Raw genomic sequence first — 18,546 nt, forward strand, 5'->3', positions numbered from 1 at the left:
GTCCTCATGTCAGCGATTGCTATCTAACATCATTTTAGCATTCAAGCACTGAAGTGTTCTGCATGAATTATTAATTTTGCAGTTCAGCAAACGTTATCATCTTGAACACAATTTGTACATTGCCATTTTTAGAGATTTTCTCTTGCTGTTTAAAATGAACAGAATGTGAATCCATTATTGATGTAATCCCATTTGTTTTAACAGGGTGGCGCCCTGCATTTAGATTTTACAACATGTGGGTGTCGCTGCTTGGAACTATTTTGTGTTGTGCTGTCATGTTTGTCATCAACTGGTGGGCAGCTGTAATCACTGTTGCAATTGTATTATTCCTTAATATTTATGTGATTTACAACAAACCAGGTGAGAGCTTTTAGTTATCTTCAGTGAATGTGCACAAAATTATGAATTGAGTATACCTTTTCAAACATGCTAAAAGTATTTTGGCCCAGATTTTCTCATTCCACTCTGCTGATTTTCCAGCAAATCTGGGCTGGACACAGCTGTAAATGTGGACAGGTGCATCGTTGGGGGAAAAACATGACCACTGCCTTCCTGTCATTTGCTCAGTGGATGCAAGGGCCACCCATTGAACCTTGATGGTTCAGAGTGCACTGGCCAACAGAGGGGCCCCTCAGGAGTTTAATCGTGAATGCAGTCGTATTCTGTGTTCAGCCATGCACAGCCCCGGAAACAGCAGGAGAATATTTGGCAAACATTTTTTTAAAGTTCTTCAGACAACTCCAAGGCCTCCCTCGCTCCAGTTGGTAATTAACTCCGGGGTCAGAATGTGGTTCACTGAAACTCTACTGGCTTCCTCTGGTGCTTTCATGGCAGCTTTAAATGGGAGAAGTTAATACAGTGTAGAATAAAGTCATTCCTAAATAAATTTGCATGTTCCATACTAATTGCTGCTTAATAAACAAAAGAAGTAATCCCATGTGCAAAATAAGGAGCAGGGGCAAATGTTAAACACTCAGCCAATGAACAGAATCACAAAATTACTAACCCAGTTCCAACTCGCAAGAGAAAATTAAAACCAGCTGCGCAAATATCAGATCCTGAATTTCAACATCTTTTTCTGTGCAGAATATGGCTATCTTTATTTTGGGCAGCAAAATGGGCCTCAAATTTACTAGTACACTCGAGGGGTAAGTTAGACTGAGATTACAGTGCAGATTTACCAGGATCTGCTGAGACAGGTGAAAGTAAGGAGTATGTGCCTGAAGCGTGTGTAGGGTTTGAGCAGTGATTACTGGGAATTACTTTTTGGAGCATATCGTTTTTAGCATTCTGCCTACACAACCTTGGTCTTGTTTGAGAGTCTTATTAGGAAAGGTTGGACCTGTACTCAGTTCAGAAAAATGAGGTGATCTGATTGATATAAGATTCTGAGGGGGCTTGATTGGGTATTTGCAGAGAGGATGTTTCCGCTCGTGGGGGAATCTAGAATTAGGGGGCATAGTTTCAGAATAAGGGCTCGCCCATTTACGATGGAGATGAGGAGGAATTTCTTCTCTTAGAAGGTTGTGAATCTTTGGAATTCTCTACACCAGAGAGCTGTGGAGGCTGAGTCATTAAATTTATTTAAGTCTGAGTTAGACAGATTATTGAACTATAGGGGGAGTCTAGGGTTATGAGGAACGTGGATAGGCAGTAAAGTGGTGTTGAAGCCAAGATCAGATCAGCCATGATATTGAATGGTGGAGCAGGCTTGAGGGGCCGTATGGCTTACTCCTGCTCCTATTTCTTATGTTCTTACAATTTTGAGCCCAGCCCCAGTAAGGGGGGCTTCCCAGAATAAGTTATGCCATTATCTATGGGCATACCATTGTGTGTCATTATAATGGAGGAGCAGAGGATAGAGAAGAAAAGTGATGCAACATTTAAGGAGGATGCATCCGACAAGGTTTTACCCTCTCCCAATGAATATACAGGCAACACAGGTCCTATGAGGGCTTTAGTGAGGAGACATATATTACAAGATTGCATTTCGCCAAAGAATAGCAGCAGCACCTCCCTATTACATGAGAACCTGCAGCCATGCTCTCAGAATTGCCACTGTCTATAAAGGTGACTAATGCTACAACTTTTATGGCATAGGGTAATTTCAGGCAACCATGGGAGATCTGTAATATTAATCGGGCTGAAGTATGGTGACTGATGCAGCGGAGAGATAGAGCTATGCAGTTTTGTGGGGTTCCTGGCTTTCCAAGAGTCAACGGTACAGTCAGTGACACCCCAAAAAAAACCTCAACTTTCTAAATAGGAAAGAAAGCCTTGCATTTATATAGCGCCTTTCACGACCGCCGGACATCTCAAAGCGCTTTACAGCCAATGAAGTACTTTTGGAGTGTAGTCACTGTTGTAATGTGGGAAATGCGGCAGCCAATTTGCGCACAGCAAGCTCCCACAAACAGCAGTGTGATAATGACCAGATAATCTGTTTGTGTTGAATTGAATTTTTTTGAAGAGATAGACAATGGTAATGTAGTAGATGTAATCTATCTAGATTTTCAAAAGGGCTTCGATAGGGTACCCCATAATAGACTGATGAGCAAGGTCAGAGAATGCGGAGTCAGGGGACAAGTAGCAAAATGGATAGCTAGCTGGCTTCAAGACAGAAAGCAGAGAGTAGGGATAAAGGGTAGCTATTTACAGCGGTAGAGGTAGGTAGTGGTGGTCCAAAATGATCAGTGCTGGAACCACTGCTGTTCACAATTTATATCCACAATTTAGACTTTGGAATCAAAAACAAATTTCTAAATTTGTGGATGAGACCAAATACTGAGGAGGAAGGAGGACATTAATAAACTTGCAGAATGGGCAAATGAAGTTCAACACAGATGAATGTGAGGTATTACATTTTGGTAGGAAGCATAGGGAGGTCACTTATTAATTGGAGGGTGCAAGTCTTGGTGGGGTAGAGGAACAACGGGATCTCTGAGTACAAATCACAAAGTTGCAAGACCATTTATTTTTTTAAAAAAAAGCAAACCAAGCACTCTGGTCTATTTCTAGAGGTATAGAGTTGAAAAGTAGGGAAATTATGCTAAACCTGTAATGAACCTTGGCTAGACCACACTTCGAATACTGCATACAGTTTTGGTCGCCATATTATAAAAAGGATATAGAGACACCGGAGAGGGTTGCAGTGAAGATTTACAAGGATGATACTAGAAATGCGAGGGTATATATAGATCAGGAAAGGATGAACAGGCTGGGTCTCTTTTCTCTTTGAAAAAAGGAGTCTGAGGGATGATCTAAGAGGTCTTTAAAATTATGAAAGTTTTTGTTAGAGTGGATACAGAGAGAATGTCTCCACTTGTGGGGAAGAGCATAACTAGAGGCCATCAATATATTATAGTCACCAAGAAATTCAATAGGGAAATTCAGAAGAAAATTCTTTACCCAAAGAGTGGTGAAAATGTGGAACTCACTACCACAGGGAGTGGTTGAAGTGAATAGTATAGATGCATTTAAGGTGAGGCTAGACAAGCATATAAGGGAGAAGGGAATAGAGGGTTATACTGATAGATTTAGATGAGGAAAGACGAGAAGAAGCTCGAGTGGACTGGTTGGGCTGAATGGTCTGTTTATCCTATGTAATCCTATGTTTTTGTTATGTTGAGTGAGGGATAGATATTGGCCAAGCCAATGGGGATAACTCCCCTGCTCTTCTTTGAAGTAGTGCCATGGGATATTTTACGTCCACATGAGAGAGCAGACGGGGTCTTAGTTTTAAGTCTCATCTGAAAGATGGCACCTCTGACAGTGTAGCGCTCCCTCAGCACTGCACTAGAGTGTCAGCCTAGATTTATGTGCTCAAGTCCCTGGAGTGGGACTTGAACCCCCACAACCTTCTGACTCAGAGGTGAGTGTGCTCCCACTGAGCCACAGCTGACGCTACCATTCACTGAATGCACAGTTTGTGGACCAACAGTCAAAGGATCCTACATATTAAACTAATATGCTTAAAGTTGTCGCAATCCATTTGTCCATCAAAATTTGGCCCTCCTAGACCACTTCAAGGAAGAAAGTCAGGTTGACGGATGGCTTGTGTGAGATGAGGCCTATCCTCTGCTGCTGTAGATAATGACCCCAAACCTCAGCAAAAAGGCGCTACATCGAGGTACTGGTTAGGTCATTGAACTTCTTGTGGTAATCTCTAGTCCTGGGGAGAGAGTTGACACTGCAATTGCCACCGCCCTCCACATGACATTTTGGGGAGACTTCCTTCTATGGATACCCAGCAGCCTGTTGTTGCTCTCCTTATCAAGGAGGGTTTGCAGGTTCAATGCTTTGCAGCTGTGGTCTGTTCCTTTGTCTCTGGACCATGCCCTTGCCCCTACTTCAGCTGCGAGCTGCTTCTGTGGTAGTTTTATTGAAAAGTGACTCGATAACACTTGTGAAACATCTAGTCAAGCTACTTGATTTGGACCGAGTGAGTCAGGCACTTTGGTCCATACCTACTTCTCCAACATGCTGCTGCATCTTCAGTCTGAATTGACCGTTTAAAAGGCTGCAGTCTAGCACATTTCTCCTGCTTTACATGGGATTTATGCCAATAGCTCCTCCAATTGATCTGGAAATGAGCTGATCCACAGAAATCTGGTGCAAACAGCTCTCCAGTCTATTGAAAGACGCAACTCTCGTATTGGCGCAAATGTGGTACAACTCATTCCATAGAAATTCAAGGCTACAATGTTTAACCACAGATGAAATGACCAATTTCAGTATGATAAATCAAGAAAATAATTTTGCTTCAATTTGTGATTGACTTTTTAAAATGTTTTTAACAGAGGTGAATTGGGGCTCTTCAGCACAGGCCATGTCTTATGTCACTGCCCTTCAGGATGCCCTTTCACTGACTGGGGTGAATGATCACATTAAGAACTTCAGGTATGATAGGAACAGGATAACTAAGGTTGACTTTTATAAATGGGGCCCTCAAATTCTGTGGAGGTTCTCCCTATTTCCTTCAAGTTCAGCTGGGGACTGGTAGAGCTCCTAGAAAAATAGCTGAAAGCTTATGACAGAAGATTGGGAAAACTCCTGTAGAATTTCAAGGCTGGAATCTATCGAGCTTTATTATTTTCCATTTTACAAGTCAGTGCCTTCTGGCACATCCAGTAAGGAAGCTTAGTTTGTACAAAAGTTAATACACTCCAACTTTTATTGGCCAAAGCTGGTGGAAATTATTTTCCTCACCAGTTTCTCACTGTCAGTATCTTTTACTTAAACTTATTAGATACTTTTGAGATTGTTTCTATTTGATGAAGTTTGATAGTGGTCTGGAAGTGTAATAATCTTTAATCAAATTATAAAAGCACTAAGAATTATAAGGAATTAGTGAGGACTAACTTGAATAAACTACCGTTGCGCGTTAAAATAATCTAACTAACAAAATAATCTTAAATACTGAAAAACATTACTCCAGCAATTGCTCGGTGATATGACTATGACCGTGGCTGTTGGATAAATAACAATTTGCAGATAACAATATTCAATTGTCAAATAAGTTACTTGGAGGGTGGGGGGGGGGGGGTTGCATAACTGGTCGAGAAAGAGAGTGAAGGTTATAAGGGTAAGAATAGGTAAGAACTGAACGTGGTAACAAAATGCTTGAAACATTCAATAGGTCAGGCAGCATCAGTGGTGAAACAGACGAGTTAACATTTCTAGGATGGATCCCGTCAGAACATAATGAGCTGACTGATGCCTCAAAGGTGGTTCTGGAACTGTGATGCTAGAGACCGTCTTGCTTGTAGATGCCGTTCGATAAAACAGGAAGTCTTGCAATATGAGAATGAAAATGTGTTGAACAAAATTGATTTGAAGGCAAAGGAGAATGCAGAGAAGTGGCTTAAGTAGTTTGGTATTGAAGTCTGCTAAAACTCAACCTACTGCAGAGATTAAAAAAAGCATTGGTAGATTGGCCGTTCTAAATGCAGCATAATTATCACATTGAAAATGTGAACTTGCAACTTCAAAAAAAAAGATGTCTTGCAAAGTCCATTGTATGTATTGTTAAGTAGATCAAGGTGTTAGACAGTTCCAGTATTAAGTTTTCCATTAAAATCAGCTGTTGCCTTCTGAGGAACATCATGGCATTTGAGGCCCTATAGCAGAATCAATAATGCAATGAGAAGCAGCATCTTGTAGTGTAATGTCCTAGATATACAAACATTGTTGGGAATTTTTAAATGTTGCGGACTCAAGAGAGTCTTGCTAAATAAAGAAAGGGGTCCAGGTTACAGCTCAGGATTTCTTCCCAGCGCTTTTCATTTGTGTTCACAACAAAAATGTAATCTTCAATAAGCAGACATATAGTCTGCTTCAAGCTGAAATCTGCACCCTCTCGTATACCATGAGTAGGGTAGCAGCTGCAGGACTAACCATTACCCTTAATTGCTGTCTGACACACTGGAGACCACATTGTATTCCTACTTTGAAAGGTGATAAATAACCCACCATCAGGCCATTACATACAGGCTAAAACTAAAAGACAGATTTATTTACAGGTAAGGTAATACGCACAGAAAACCCATTCTTAGAAAACTATAAAAGTTGCATCAGTCCACAACTTTTTCGTAGCGCATTTCTTAGCCTAATAATGTGCAAGTGTTTTTTTTCAGAGGAAACCGTCTTTTTATAAACTTGGCAGTATAATGTTGGTATGAAAGCCAGGCAGTATTCCTATTCACCAGACAAAGTCCAATGGTCAAATTTCCCTCAATACAGAGATTAATTCCAGAAGTGAGTTCAGGCAAAGCTTCCAACTGCTCTGATTCTGCAGTAGCCTCAGCCCATTTTCCTGGATCAAGATTAATTAATGTTCAGGGTGGGCTCCCATGCTGCAGCCATTGTTCCTTGTGAGCCCAGTGGTGTGAAGGAGGCAAATTATGTGCAACAGTGCAAGTCAGCAAGGTAAAATTTAAAAAAACAGTAGCCCTATATGTTTAGCAGAGAAATAATTTGGAACTGGTTCCGAATGAACCTAGCTCAATATTAATGGAGGGGGGAGGGCATGAGGCAGAGGAGGAATACCAGTTTGGGGCAGGGGGAGAAGATTTAGCAGGAGGCCTCCCTGCCTATTTTCCTGTCTTCTCTACCCTGAGACCGCCCAAGCACATAGTAAATATGAAGAAACTGCCTCTAGTGTCAATTCTGAAATGGAGCTGTAAACTGGACAATACATGTTGGACGGTGAGCTAAATATAAGTTGGTATGGTACTGCCTTTATGCCAAAAGAACCCTTTCATGTCACAATCTTGAAACATTAACTATTTTCCTCTCAAAATAGGTTGGTCACTAAAACTAACTGAGTTGGACTTTTACGAGCGGTGACTTTGGTGTAAAAGCCGCAGAAATACTGCATAAAAACATATCAATGCAGATTTCAGTAGCAAAATACCAATCATTGAAGCTTATGCTTTACCCACTGATTAAGTTGAGCATCTATCAATGATGCCATCCAGTTCTTCGTAGGGTGGCTAATGGCCATCTCTGGGTCTTGCAAAGTAAGATTTAGAATGCACTGTGTGAGGCATCACATTGCTGATATAAACTAGTTCCATCTGTATTTGCATTTGATACGAGACATTAAACAACTGCCGAGCTGAAGAAAATGTATGAAAGTTTAATTTTTAAAAAAAGCTGACCAGACAGTCCATTCCGTCCAATCAAAAAAAAATACATTGGTGATATGGAAGACATTGTAAATTGTCAGTCGGAACAAAATAAAACCAAAACAGTAGCAGTGTTGCACTTTTGAGACCAAAAAAATCATGGCATGATACTGGCTGTGAACTTGAGCTAGTTGTTCCAAACTTGTGTGTTAACGGAGATGATCTTGTTAGCTACTGTGCCCTGGTGATGATCAGGAGCAGTGCACCTGACGTGTAAGCTGGACTAACACCCAAATTACTAATTGCAATCTTTTTTACTTGCATCAGCTCCCATTTGCTACTGTAAATGATCACAAGGAAACTTATGGATGAGGAAGACATTTGGCCCTCTTAGTTCATCTATCTAGAGATCCTGATGTCTCCCTCCCATTGTAGCATCCAGTTATTTCTTAACTGATTCCTGGGTTCTTGCCTCTACTACTCAATCTGGAAATATATTCTATGCATTCAAAGTATGTTTCCACCTGATTACTGACCCAGCAGTCACCATTTTTATTTTCAGACTGCTTATTCCTGGAACATGTCTCCTCTGAGAAACACTGAAAAATCAAATGAAAATGTCATACTTTTAAAGTAAAAGTTAAGCTACTTCAAAATGTGTTATAAGTGAGATAGGCATAAATGCATTGAATGGAAACATTTTTAGCAGTCCTACATATGATTTCATGAAACTTTTCTCAAAAAATAATTTACTGTTTGTTTTCTCCCCATAGGCCACAGTGTATTGTATTGACCGGATCACCTATGTCCAGGCCAGCCTTATTGGATTTAACACTTTCTTTCACCAAGAATTTTAGTCTGTGCATCTGTAGTCAAGTATTTATGGTAATTACCACAGTACAGATTCTTATGTGTCAATTTTGATCATTTTTCAAAATGCAGCAAAATATTAAATGTTCATTGATCATCATGGCAGTAAATATAATTAATTGTATATTTTGGGAGAAAGCTGGATATATATCATTCATTATAGGCAGTCCCTTGAAATGAGGATGACTTGCTTCCACACCAAAAAAGGATGAGTTCACAGGTGCTTCAATGAAGGACCCAATATTTCAGGTCCTGAACTATAGTGTAGGGTGGAAGACGCCTGTGTGTGGATTTTTTTTAACATGTGGTGACCGTTGCACACCAGTCACCACACGGGCTTGACAGAGCTAGGTCTTGGTCTAGTGGCAAGGATTAACCAAGACGACTGGAGACCTGCTTTGCTGCACAGATATAGCAGTGTGGGCTGACCTGTGCTGCCCCTGAGCCCACACCTCTTCTGGGCCCTGAACTCTCGCCTCTCCTGGGCCCCAATCACATCCTTCTACAACCTCTCGCCGCTCCTTCACCCCAACCTCGCTGCTTCTGCTATACCTGCCCACACTCCAATCACCGACCTGGACCTTGATGATGCCCCTCATTGCTGCCGTCACCCCCCCTCCGCACCAGCTCACGTAATACCTTGCAGTGGTACGCCGCCACGTTGCCCATGGCTGCCACTCGCCGCTTTTATGGCCCCGACCTGCCGCTGATGGTCGGGGCCGCCGCTCGCTGCTCTTAGCTGGATATATGCTCCCCTTGTAAACCATCATTCATCATTGTTTGTTAACCTCTGCATTCGAATTGAATTATTGCATCATCCCATGGTACAAAGTGGCTACAGCTGTCCTAATACTGGCACTGATCACCAGTGCTTCTAGTTCAGGATGGGATGTCTGCATCAGAGAGGCTTGGATAAAGTGAGGTTTGTACCCTGCATGCAAATATTATGGCTAACCCTAAGTCATTTCAAATGCAGATACTTGTCCAAACAATCTTCAGACCTGGTGCTGGAGAATGTATGAGTCAGTTGACCTGTCAGTATGGCATCTGGCAAGAGTGCAGACTAGATGGTGGACTCTCTCAGCAGGGCGCTCAGGTGCAGCCACATAAATAGACCCTCCCAACAGGAGGCAGTCCAGGTCATTTTCCAAAGATGGGGCCTCAGAGTGTAGCTCATGCCAACTTTCCAGCAGCCTCCAGTATTCTACTCCATGTTCGAAGAGCCCAGGATACTGTCATTGGATTTCTTAACGATATTCTGACACAGTGGATTCCTGTAAATCTTTCTTTTGTACTGCTGGTCATTCCCAAGATTTAAGAGGAAGAGATAACCTTGATTATCATACTGTATTGGTAGAACTCTCAGCCTGGCGTGTAGACGGGGGTTTACCAGATTTGAGTTTAGAAAGCGTTACATGACTGAAAATCTTCAATTTAAAGAGACCGTAACATCAAATTGCACGTAGTGCGTTTAATATACAGAGCTTCACAGATGGGTGTAAATAAACGGATATCCAACCAGGAAGAGAGGATTGAGTATTGACTGAAAGTTTGGTTTCAGAGATGGTTTTGTGGCAGTTTGTAAAGATGAAGATAATTAAGGAAAGATTGCCAGCAAATAGGACAGAGCTCAATATTGTGCCACCCGTACCAAATTTGGTATACTACTGCATGTAGTGGTTCAATGAGATGTTAAGAATATTTGATTACATACTATAGCTATGATCTTGCACTTATTAAAAATTCAAGCTCCACATAGAATCATAGATTGGTTAACAGCAGCGGGGTCAGGACCCAGGGGAGGCGCAACAGAGCTTGGTTTCCAGTCGTCTTGGTCAATCCTCACCACTGGACCAAGACCTAGCTCTGTCAAGCCTGTGTGGTGGCTGGTGTGCAACGGTCACCACACTTTTTTTTTTTTTAAATCCACTCACAGGCATCTTCCACCTTTTAAGATGTAACTCATTGTAACACCTGTGAGCCCATAATTTTTGGTGTGAAGAGTGTCATCCTCATCACGAGTGACTGTCTAGTAGTACAACACAGAAGGAGACCATTCAGTCCGTCTAGCCAGTGCCGGCTCTCGGCAAGAGCACTTCAACTAGTCCCACTCCCCTGCGCTTTCCCTGTAGCCCTGCAAATTCATTTCCTTCAGGTACTTATCCACTTCTCCTTTAAAAGTCACAATTGCATCTGCCTCCATCACCCTTTCAGGCAGTGCAGTCCAGACCCTAGCCACTCGCTGCCTCATTTTTCCTCCTGTCGACTTTGGTCCTTTTGCCAATCACCTTAAATCTGTGTCCTTTGATTCTCGACCCTTCCGCCAATGGGAACGGTTTCTCTCTAGGCCCCTCATGATTTTGAACACCTGTCTCCTTTCAACCTTCTCTGCTCTTAAAGTGAACAACACTAGCTTCTCCAGTCTATCCACACAAGTCCCTCATCCCTGGAACCACTCTTGTAAATCTCTTCTGCACCTTCTCTAAGGCCTACACATCCTTAAAGTGTGGTGTCCAGAATTGGACACTATGCTCTATTTGTAGCCGAAAGTGTTTTATAGAGGCTCATCCTAACTTCCTTCCTTTTGTACTCTATAATCACTAATTTTGAAGCCCAGGATCGTGTTTTTTTTCCACACCGCTTTTTTAACCTGCTCTGCCACCTTCAATGATTTGTGCACATGTAGCCCTAAGTCTCTGTTCATTCACCCCATTTAGAATTGTACCCTTTAGTTTAGTTTATTTTGGTTCTCCACATTCTTCCTATCACTTCGCACTTTTCTGCATTAAATTTCATCTGCCACGTGTCTGCCCATTCCACCAGCCTGTCTTGAAGTCTATCACTATCCTTGTCACTGTTCAGTATACTTTGCTCTAAGGTGAACAACACCAGCTTCTCCAGTCTATCCAGATAACTGAAGTCCCTCATAGAGCATAGTGTCCAATTCTGGGCACCACACTTTAGGAAGGATGTTGTAGGCCTTAGAGAGGGTGCAGAAGAGATTTACAAGAGTAGTGTTCACCTTCGAGCAGAGGTGCAGCGTCCCAAATCCGGGACCGAGGCTGTTCCGGATTCTGCGATTTTCCGGACTTTGGAACGTCTTTCTGATGTCACGAATCCGGAAATGCCCGAGTCCAGGTTTGGGTATTTCTGGATTTCGGAACATCGGAGGGGAGGGGGGGGGGTGGCAGGATACCTATCGAGGAGCTGTCCGGGGCCCACCAAGGAGGTCGTCGGGCGGTCGCCGCTGAGGAAGTGTTCGGGTGGGCCGGCCCCACCGAGGCGGGCTGGCGAGGAGGCCTCTAGGCAAGGGCAGCGGCGGTGATGCGAGGCCCGAGGTTGGGTAGCTGCGGGGCCCCGAGATCGGCAAGGTCGTCTGGTCCGGATTCCGGTACATCTTACGGATTACGGACGGCCCTGCCACCGATCGGTCTGGATTTTGGAAGATTCTGAAACATTCCGGAACTCTGGATTCTGGACGCTGCACCTGTACTTCGAAGTTTTGTGTCTTCTGCAAATTATGAAATTGTGCCCTGTACACCCAAGTCTAAGGGCTAGAGTTTCCTCATTTTTTGCATGCTTAACACCCACTTAACGTCCATTTTACTGCTGAACTGACACATAATGCTCAAATATCGCCCATTTAGCCACAACATGGAAACTGACGGGCATTTTTCAGAAACTTATCGTCGAGCATTACTTTCCCCATGTGTGTAACGCCAGGAAAAAATAATACCGCCTGCCCAATTTTATTTGCCGTAAAAATCATATTTGCCAAAACTAGTGGACATGAGATCGCCCAACGTCACTTGCACACATCGCCTACAATATCACTCGCCCCAAAAAACGCCCAGAAAAAATGGAACTAACCGGAACTAATCAGTGTTGTAGACTCCATGTTCTACATCACGTCGCATCCTTTAAAAGGCTGCTGTGCTTCAACCTCGGGAGTTCAGATGTACTCTGAAGGTCGTTGGAGTTGATGTGAACATCTGTACAAACGTCTTGACCATACTGTGACCGATTGGAATTTAATAGGTGTCTTCGTTGGGACATTCATTGTTTGTGACCAATCGGTGGAAAACAGAGAGCTATTGCAATGGGACCTGACCTTTCTCACCCTCTCTTGATGACCAATTACATGCTGCAGACTCGAGATGGCAGAAGGTACGCTCCACAGCATTATGTGCCCAATGTAAGAATGTAAGACGTGCCAGACTGATGAGGACCAGACAGGGAGAAGCAGTCTTACCTCAAATTTCCTGACGCCACCAGCCTTCGGAGACTGCGCTTCCACAAAGAGGTTATCACTGAGGTATGCCAGCTCATAAGGGGAGACCTGCAGCCTGTCAGCACCATCAGTACTGCACTGTCCGTCGAGGTCGAGGTCAAAGTCACTGCAGCACTGTTCTATGCACCTTGTTCTTTTCAGGCCTCAGCTGGCGACATTTGCGGTCTGTCTCAGCATGCCACACATTGCTGCATTAGACAGGTCACTGAAGCCCTGTACGCACACAGGAGGGACTTGATCAGCTTCCGTATGACCAGGGAGGCACAGTGAGAGGGCTCTAGGATTCTCCAGAATTGCAAACTTCCCCAAGATGCAGGGAGCAATTAGACTGTACACACATCGTGATGCGGGCATCTTTTCAGGATGCAGAGGTTTTCAGGAACCGCAAGGGATTCCACTCCCTGAATGTCCAACTGGTTGTTGACCACCAGTGGGTAAGTGGAGCTGAGTCCACGACCAGATCAGCCATGATCTTGTTGAATGGCGGAGCAGGCTCGAGGGGCTAGATGGCCTACTCCTGTTCCTAATTCTTATGTTCTTATAAATTATACTGGCAGTGAATGCTCAATTTCCAGGCAGCATCCATGATGCTCACATCCTGTGTGAGAGCACCGTATCTGACTTGTTTAACAATGAGCCACAAGGTCAATGCTGGATGCTTGGTGACAAAGGATATGGCCTCGCCACCTGGCTGATGACCCTGCCCCCCCCCCCCCCCCCTCCCCTTGCATGACACCCACACCGAAGCCGAGAGGTGATACAAGAGCCACAGAACCACTCGCAATATCGTCGAGAAAACCACTGGAGTGCTTAAGCAACGCTTTAGATGTCTGGACCACTCAGGAGGCGAGCTCCAATACCACCCTGAGCAGGTAGCTCAATTAGTGGCGGTGTGCTCCATGCTGCACAACTTGGCTATCAGGAGGGGGCAAGAATTGCCTGATGAGTCTGACAGTCCACCTCGCCAGAGAGAGGAAGAGGAGGACGAGGAGGCGGACGCTGACATTAGCCCACACAATCAGGCTGATGCTGAAGCCATGCCCTCCACCCCCCTGTAGACCGCATGAAAGGGCCTTTGGTGGCATGATAGCTGCAAGAGAGCACTTTGCCTGAAGTGTTATTTACAAGGCTGACACACTGCTGGGTGTGCAGGTTATACATCAATGGTGGGCATCACCTTGGTGACAGTTTAAGTTGATTGAAGTTAAGTGTAATTATACCCTTTGATAAGGAATCACCAGCGTGTAACGGTGCAGCTATCTGAGCCAATGCGCAACAAGGTTTTGTTAAATAAAAAACATTTAAACCAAACAGTTGTCTGAAATAGTCATTATTTCTGTAAAAAACCAACCCTTCCCCCTCCGCTTCTCCTCCCCACCTCTACCCCTTCCCCTCCTGACTCCAAGCCGCCTGGTCAAGGAGCTCCTCAGGCGATGCTTCATGGGTGGGGGGGGGGGGGGGTGATGGCCGAACCGCTGCTTGGACGGATACGGGAGAGGACAGTCCCAAGGTGGGAACATGCTCCGAGCCAGAAGCAAGATGTTGCTCCTGGCTCTAATGTATGGTTGGTAATGGGGGTGTGGCCCTCTGCCACCAGTGTTCCTGGCTACCAGCTCCAGGGCTTCCACCATCCCTTCCATGTTATATTATTTGTCGGACAAAAACTCGGTGCCAACTATGTTCTTGGTGCTTAGTAGGCTTTTTGCTGCTGGTGAATCGCCCTTACCTCCCACCACAGCCCCATACACCTTCAGTCCCTCTCGGCTCTCCCTCTATCTCTTCTGCGCATGTCACGATGACCTTTGACCTCCTGAATCGCGGGAATCGAGCGTTGCCATGCCGTTGCTAAGGACAGCGACACTTTACAGCAGACGGTCAGCGAGATTTAACGTTACCGCCCATTTCATATCGCTCACTGTAACGCCCAATTTCAAAAATGGACACTTCGTGCTTTGAGAATGGGCGAGAAGCCGGCGATCTGAAAAAAACATTTTTGCCGTCCACGCCGGAAATAACGCCCATTTTTGGGTGATATGCACAAAAGTGTAAAATCTAACCCTTCGTCATTAATGTATGTCAAGAAAAGCAGTGGTCCCAGTACTGACCTCTGGGGAGCACCACTGTATACCTTCCTCCAGTTCGAAAAACAATGTTCACCGCTACTGTTTCCTGCGACTTAGTCAATTTTGTATCCATGTCCCTTTTATTCCATGGGCTTCAACTTTGCTGGCAAGCCTATTATGTGGCACTTTATCAAACGCCTGTTGGAAGTCCATGTACACCACATTGCCCTTATCAACCGTCTCTGCTACCTCATCAAAAAACTCAAACAAGTTAGTTAAACATAATTTGCCATCAACAAATGCAGGTTTTCCTTAATTAATCCATACTTGTCCAAGTGACAATTTTGTCTCATTATCGTTTCTAAAAGCTTCCCCACTACTGAGGTTAAACTGACTGGCCTGTAATTGCTGGGTTTATCCTTGTACCCTTTTTTGAACAAGGGTGTAACATTTGCAATTCTCCAGTCCTCTGGCACCAGCCCCATATCCAAGGAGGATTGGAAGACCACTGCAATTTCCACCTTTACTTCCCTCAGCATCCTAGGATGTAACTCATCCTGGTGATTTATCTATATTAAATACAGCCAGCCTTTCCAGTACCTCCTCCTTACCAACGTTTATCCCATCCAGTATCTCAAGTACCTCCTCTTTCACTGACTTTGGCAGCATCTTCTTCCTTAGTAAAGACAGATGCAAAGTACTCGTTAATACCTCAACCATGCCCTCTACCTCTATGCGTAGGTCTCCATTTTGGTCCTCATTCGGTTCCATCCCTCCTCTTACTATCCGTTTACTATTTATATGCTTATAGAAGACTTTTGGATTCTATGTTATCTGCCAATCTATTTTCAGACACTCTTTGCTCCTCTTATTTCCTTTTCCACTTCCCATCTGAACTTTCTATATTCAGCCTGGTTCTCACTTGTGTTCTCAACCTGGCGCCTGTCATACGCCCCATTTTTCTGCTTCACCTTACACTATCTTTCGTCGTCCAGGGAGCTCTGGCTTTGGTTGCCCTACCTTTCCCCCTCGTGGGAATGTACCTCGACTCTACCCTAACCAGCTGCTTTTTAAAGACAGCCCATTGTTCGATTACAGTTTTGCCTGCCAATCTTTGATTCCAATTTACCCAGGCCAGATCCATTCTCAACCCACTGAAATTGGCCCTCCTCCAGTTAAGTACTTTTACTCTAGATTGCTTCCTGTCCTTTTTCATAGCTAGCCTACACCTTAGGATACCGTTATCACCTTCCCCTAAATGTTCCCCTAAGGACACTTGCTCTACTTGATCCACCTCATTCCCCAGAACCAGATCCAGCAATGCCTTCATCGTTGGGAACAACTTCCTCGTCGTGACTCAGCCTACCTCTCCTATCCCTTCCTTGCCTGCCACTATTGGGCTGTTTATTCTCTGGGTTTCTGAGTTTGAATACAATTGCCAGTGGTTAAATTAATGAGGTGTTTGGCCCAGAATGAGGTCATGTATCTAGCTGAGACTAAGAGATCACCCGATGAAGTTAGCTGCACATGGACAAGCTCCTGGGCTATTTTCACCCCTGCCCATTGGATGGTGATTATCCTTTGTTTTGTGGAAGTTGAAATTGTTATGGTAAGTTAATAATTTTGTCAGTGTTTTGAATAGAATTAAACAGAATTTTAAGTTTATATTACAAGTATATTTTTATTCTGTTACTGCATGGATTTTGATGCCAAAGCAGATGATTTTCCAGTAAAGATGTTTTCTAATATTTCTGTGGGTAAAATAACAACATTCTGGGAATGACCCGTCTGCTTCAATGGTGGAGCAATACACTCCCAACCAGATTGTCACATGTTCAAATTCTTGAATAATCTATTACTGGAGTAGGATGGCTATTCAGTTGATCCCCTTTTATGACAGCAATGAGACAAAGGAATTACATCACTGGTTAAATTCCTGGTCTGTGATAAGTTACCTGATCTCGCTTAGAATTGGGTGCTACAACAATTGCCAACATGCCTGGATTGGCAAGGTGAAAATTGGCTCAGCTTTCACTTCTGACGGTTATCAGTTGACTTTTCTGAAAGTCACATGTTGACCTAATCACATTACAAAATCTGTCATTTAAACTCGGATGCTGTGATGGGCTGAATTTGCTCATTTTCAGCCAAGCCACCAGATGGAGCACAGCACTGGTTCGGGGAGGGGGGAGAAGGGAAGAAAGTAAGGAAAACTGAGCTTCACCTGAATGTCAACATTTTGTGGGAAAGTTCCAGTATATCTCATGTTGAAGTGGAAGAAAAGTTTTGCAATCCGGTATTTAAAATGAGTTTAAGAAAGGCACAATCAAAATAACACAATTAAGCTTGTCCATCTGATTATTATATTACTGATTTCTGTTAGGGCCCACGAAAACGAACTGTAAGTGAAATTAACATGAACATGGATAAATACCAGCAGTGGCTTGCAAAGAACAGAAAAAAAGCCTTCTATGCAGCAGTGGCTGGAGACAACCTACGTGATGGAGTAAAGTGCTTGCTTCAGGTTGTTGCTCTAAATCTATATTATCAGATTCTTAAGGCACCAAAGGTTATCCACTGAATGTACTGTCTGTCTAATTACATCTGATCTGGTGTATGTACTGATCTGATATGCACTGTTCAAATTAAGTAGATGATGTGCACCAATTAGCAGGCACCAATATTTTTTTAAAGCATTACAGTTTATAGAATTTATGCTGTTTACTAGCAGTATTCTTCTAAACAGGTGACTGCATTTACATTACTCCAAAGGAGGTTGATGACCTTATTCGAGAAACTGGCTTAATTGGTTAGTCGAGTGTGTTATGTTGTCGTGTTAATGGGATAGGACTCAAATAGTTCTCGGCTGTTGAATTCAGAATCAGGAATTACATTGAATTTAACCGCACAGAAACAGGTCATTCTGCCCAATAGGTCTCTGCCGGATTTTATGCTCACAACCAACCTTCTCCCACTTTGTTCCATCTCTCTCTATAAATGCATCTTTCTTTATACTTTGCTCTTCCTCCAGTGCTTGAATGTGTGATCAATATTGGGCACAGTTTTCAAAGCATAGCCTTCACATAGTTACATAGAAAATACAGCACAGAAACGGGCCATTCGGCCCAACCAGTCCACGCTGGAGTTTATGCTCCACTCTAGCTTCCTCCCATTCTTCCTCATCTAACTCTTATCAGCATAACCCACTATTCCTTTCTCCCTCATATGCATATCTAGCTTCCGCTTAAATTCATCGACACTATTCACCTAAACTGCTCCCTGTGATAACTCCCTCTTGCGCACGCACTCCCTCTCGCTCTCTCTCTTCCCCCCCCCCCCCGTCTCCGCTCCCCTCGCTCTCCCTCTCCCCACCCCCCTCCCCTCCCCTCGCTCTCCCTCTCCCCCTCCCTCGCTCTCCCTCTCCCCCTCCCCTCGCTCTCCCTCTCCCCTCCCCTCCCTCTCCCCCTCCCCTCCCTCTCCCCCTCCCCTCGCTCTCCCCTCCCTCTCCCCCTCCCCTCGCTCTCCCTCTCCCCCTCCCCTCGCTCTCCCTCTCCCCCTCCCCTCGCTCTCCCTCTTCCCCCTCCCCTCGCTCTCCCTCTCCCCCTCCCCTCGCTCTCCCTCTCCCCCTCCCCTCGCTCTCCCTCTCCCCCTCCCCTCGCTCTCCCTCTCCCCCCTCCACTCTCTGCTCTCCTCT

General features: G+C 44.2%; 1 protein-coding gene across 5 annotated transcripts in view; it reads left to right on the top strand.

Annotated features, from left to right (window-relative positions):
* slc12a1 (solute carrier family 12 member 1) overlaps positions 1–18,546 on the top strand; it is a 111,192-nt gene that overhangs the window by 38,493 nt on the left and 54,153 nt on the right. For 4 of the 5 annotated variants that reach the window (XM_070865150.1, XM_070865146.1, XM_070865147.1 and 1 more), the window contains 4 exons: positions 205–360; positions 4,800–4,899; positions 8,402–8,513; positions 17,236–17,376. In XM_070865150.1, coding sequence (XP_070721251.1) covers positions 205–360; positions 4,800–4,899; positions 8,402–8,513; positions 17,236–17,376 — 509 coding nt within the window. The remainder of the gene's footprint in view (positions 1–204; positions 361–4,799; positions 4,900–8,401; positions 8,514–17,235; positions 17,377–18,546) is intronic. The other variant, XM_070865148.1, reaches the window with a different exon arrangement.

This window comes from Pristiophorus japonicus, chromosome 21 (genome assembly GCF_044704955.1).
Source record: "Pristiophorus japonicus isolate sPriJap1 chromosome 21, sPriJap1.hap1, whole genome shotgun sequence".
Taxonomy (NCBI): domain Eukaryota; kingdom Metazoa; phylum Chordata; class Chondrichthyes; family Pristiophoridae; genus Pristiophorus; species Pristiophorus japonicus.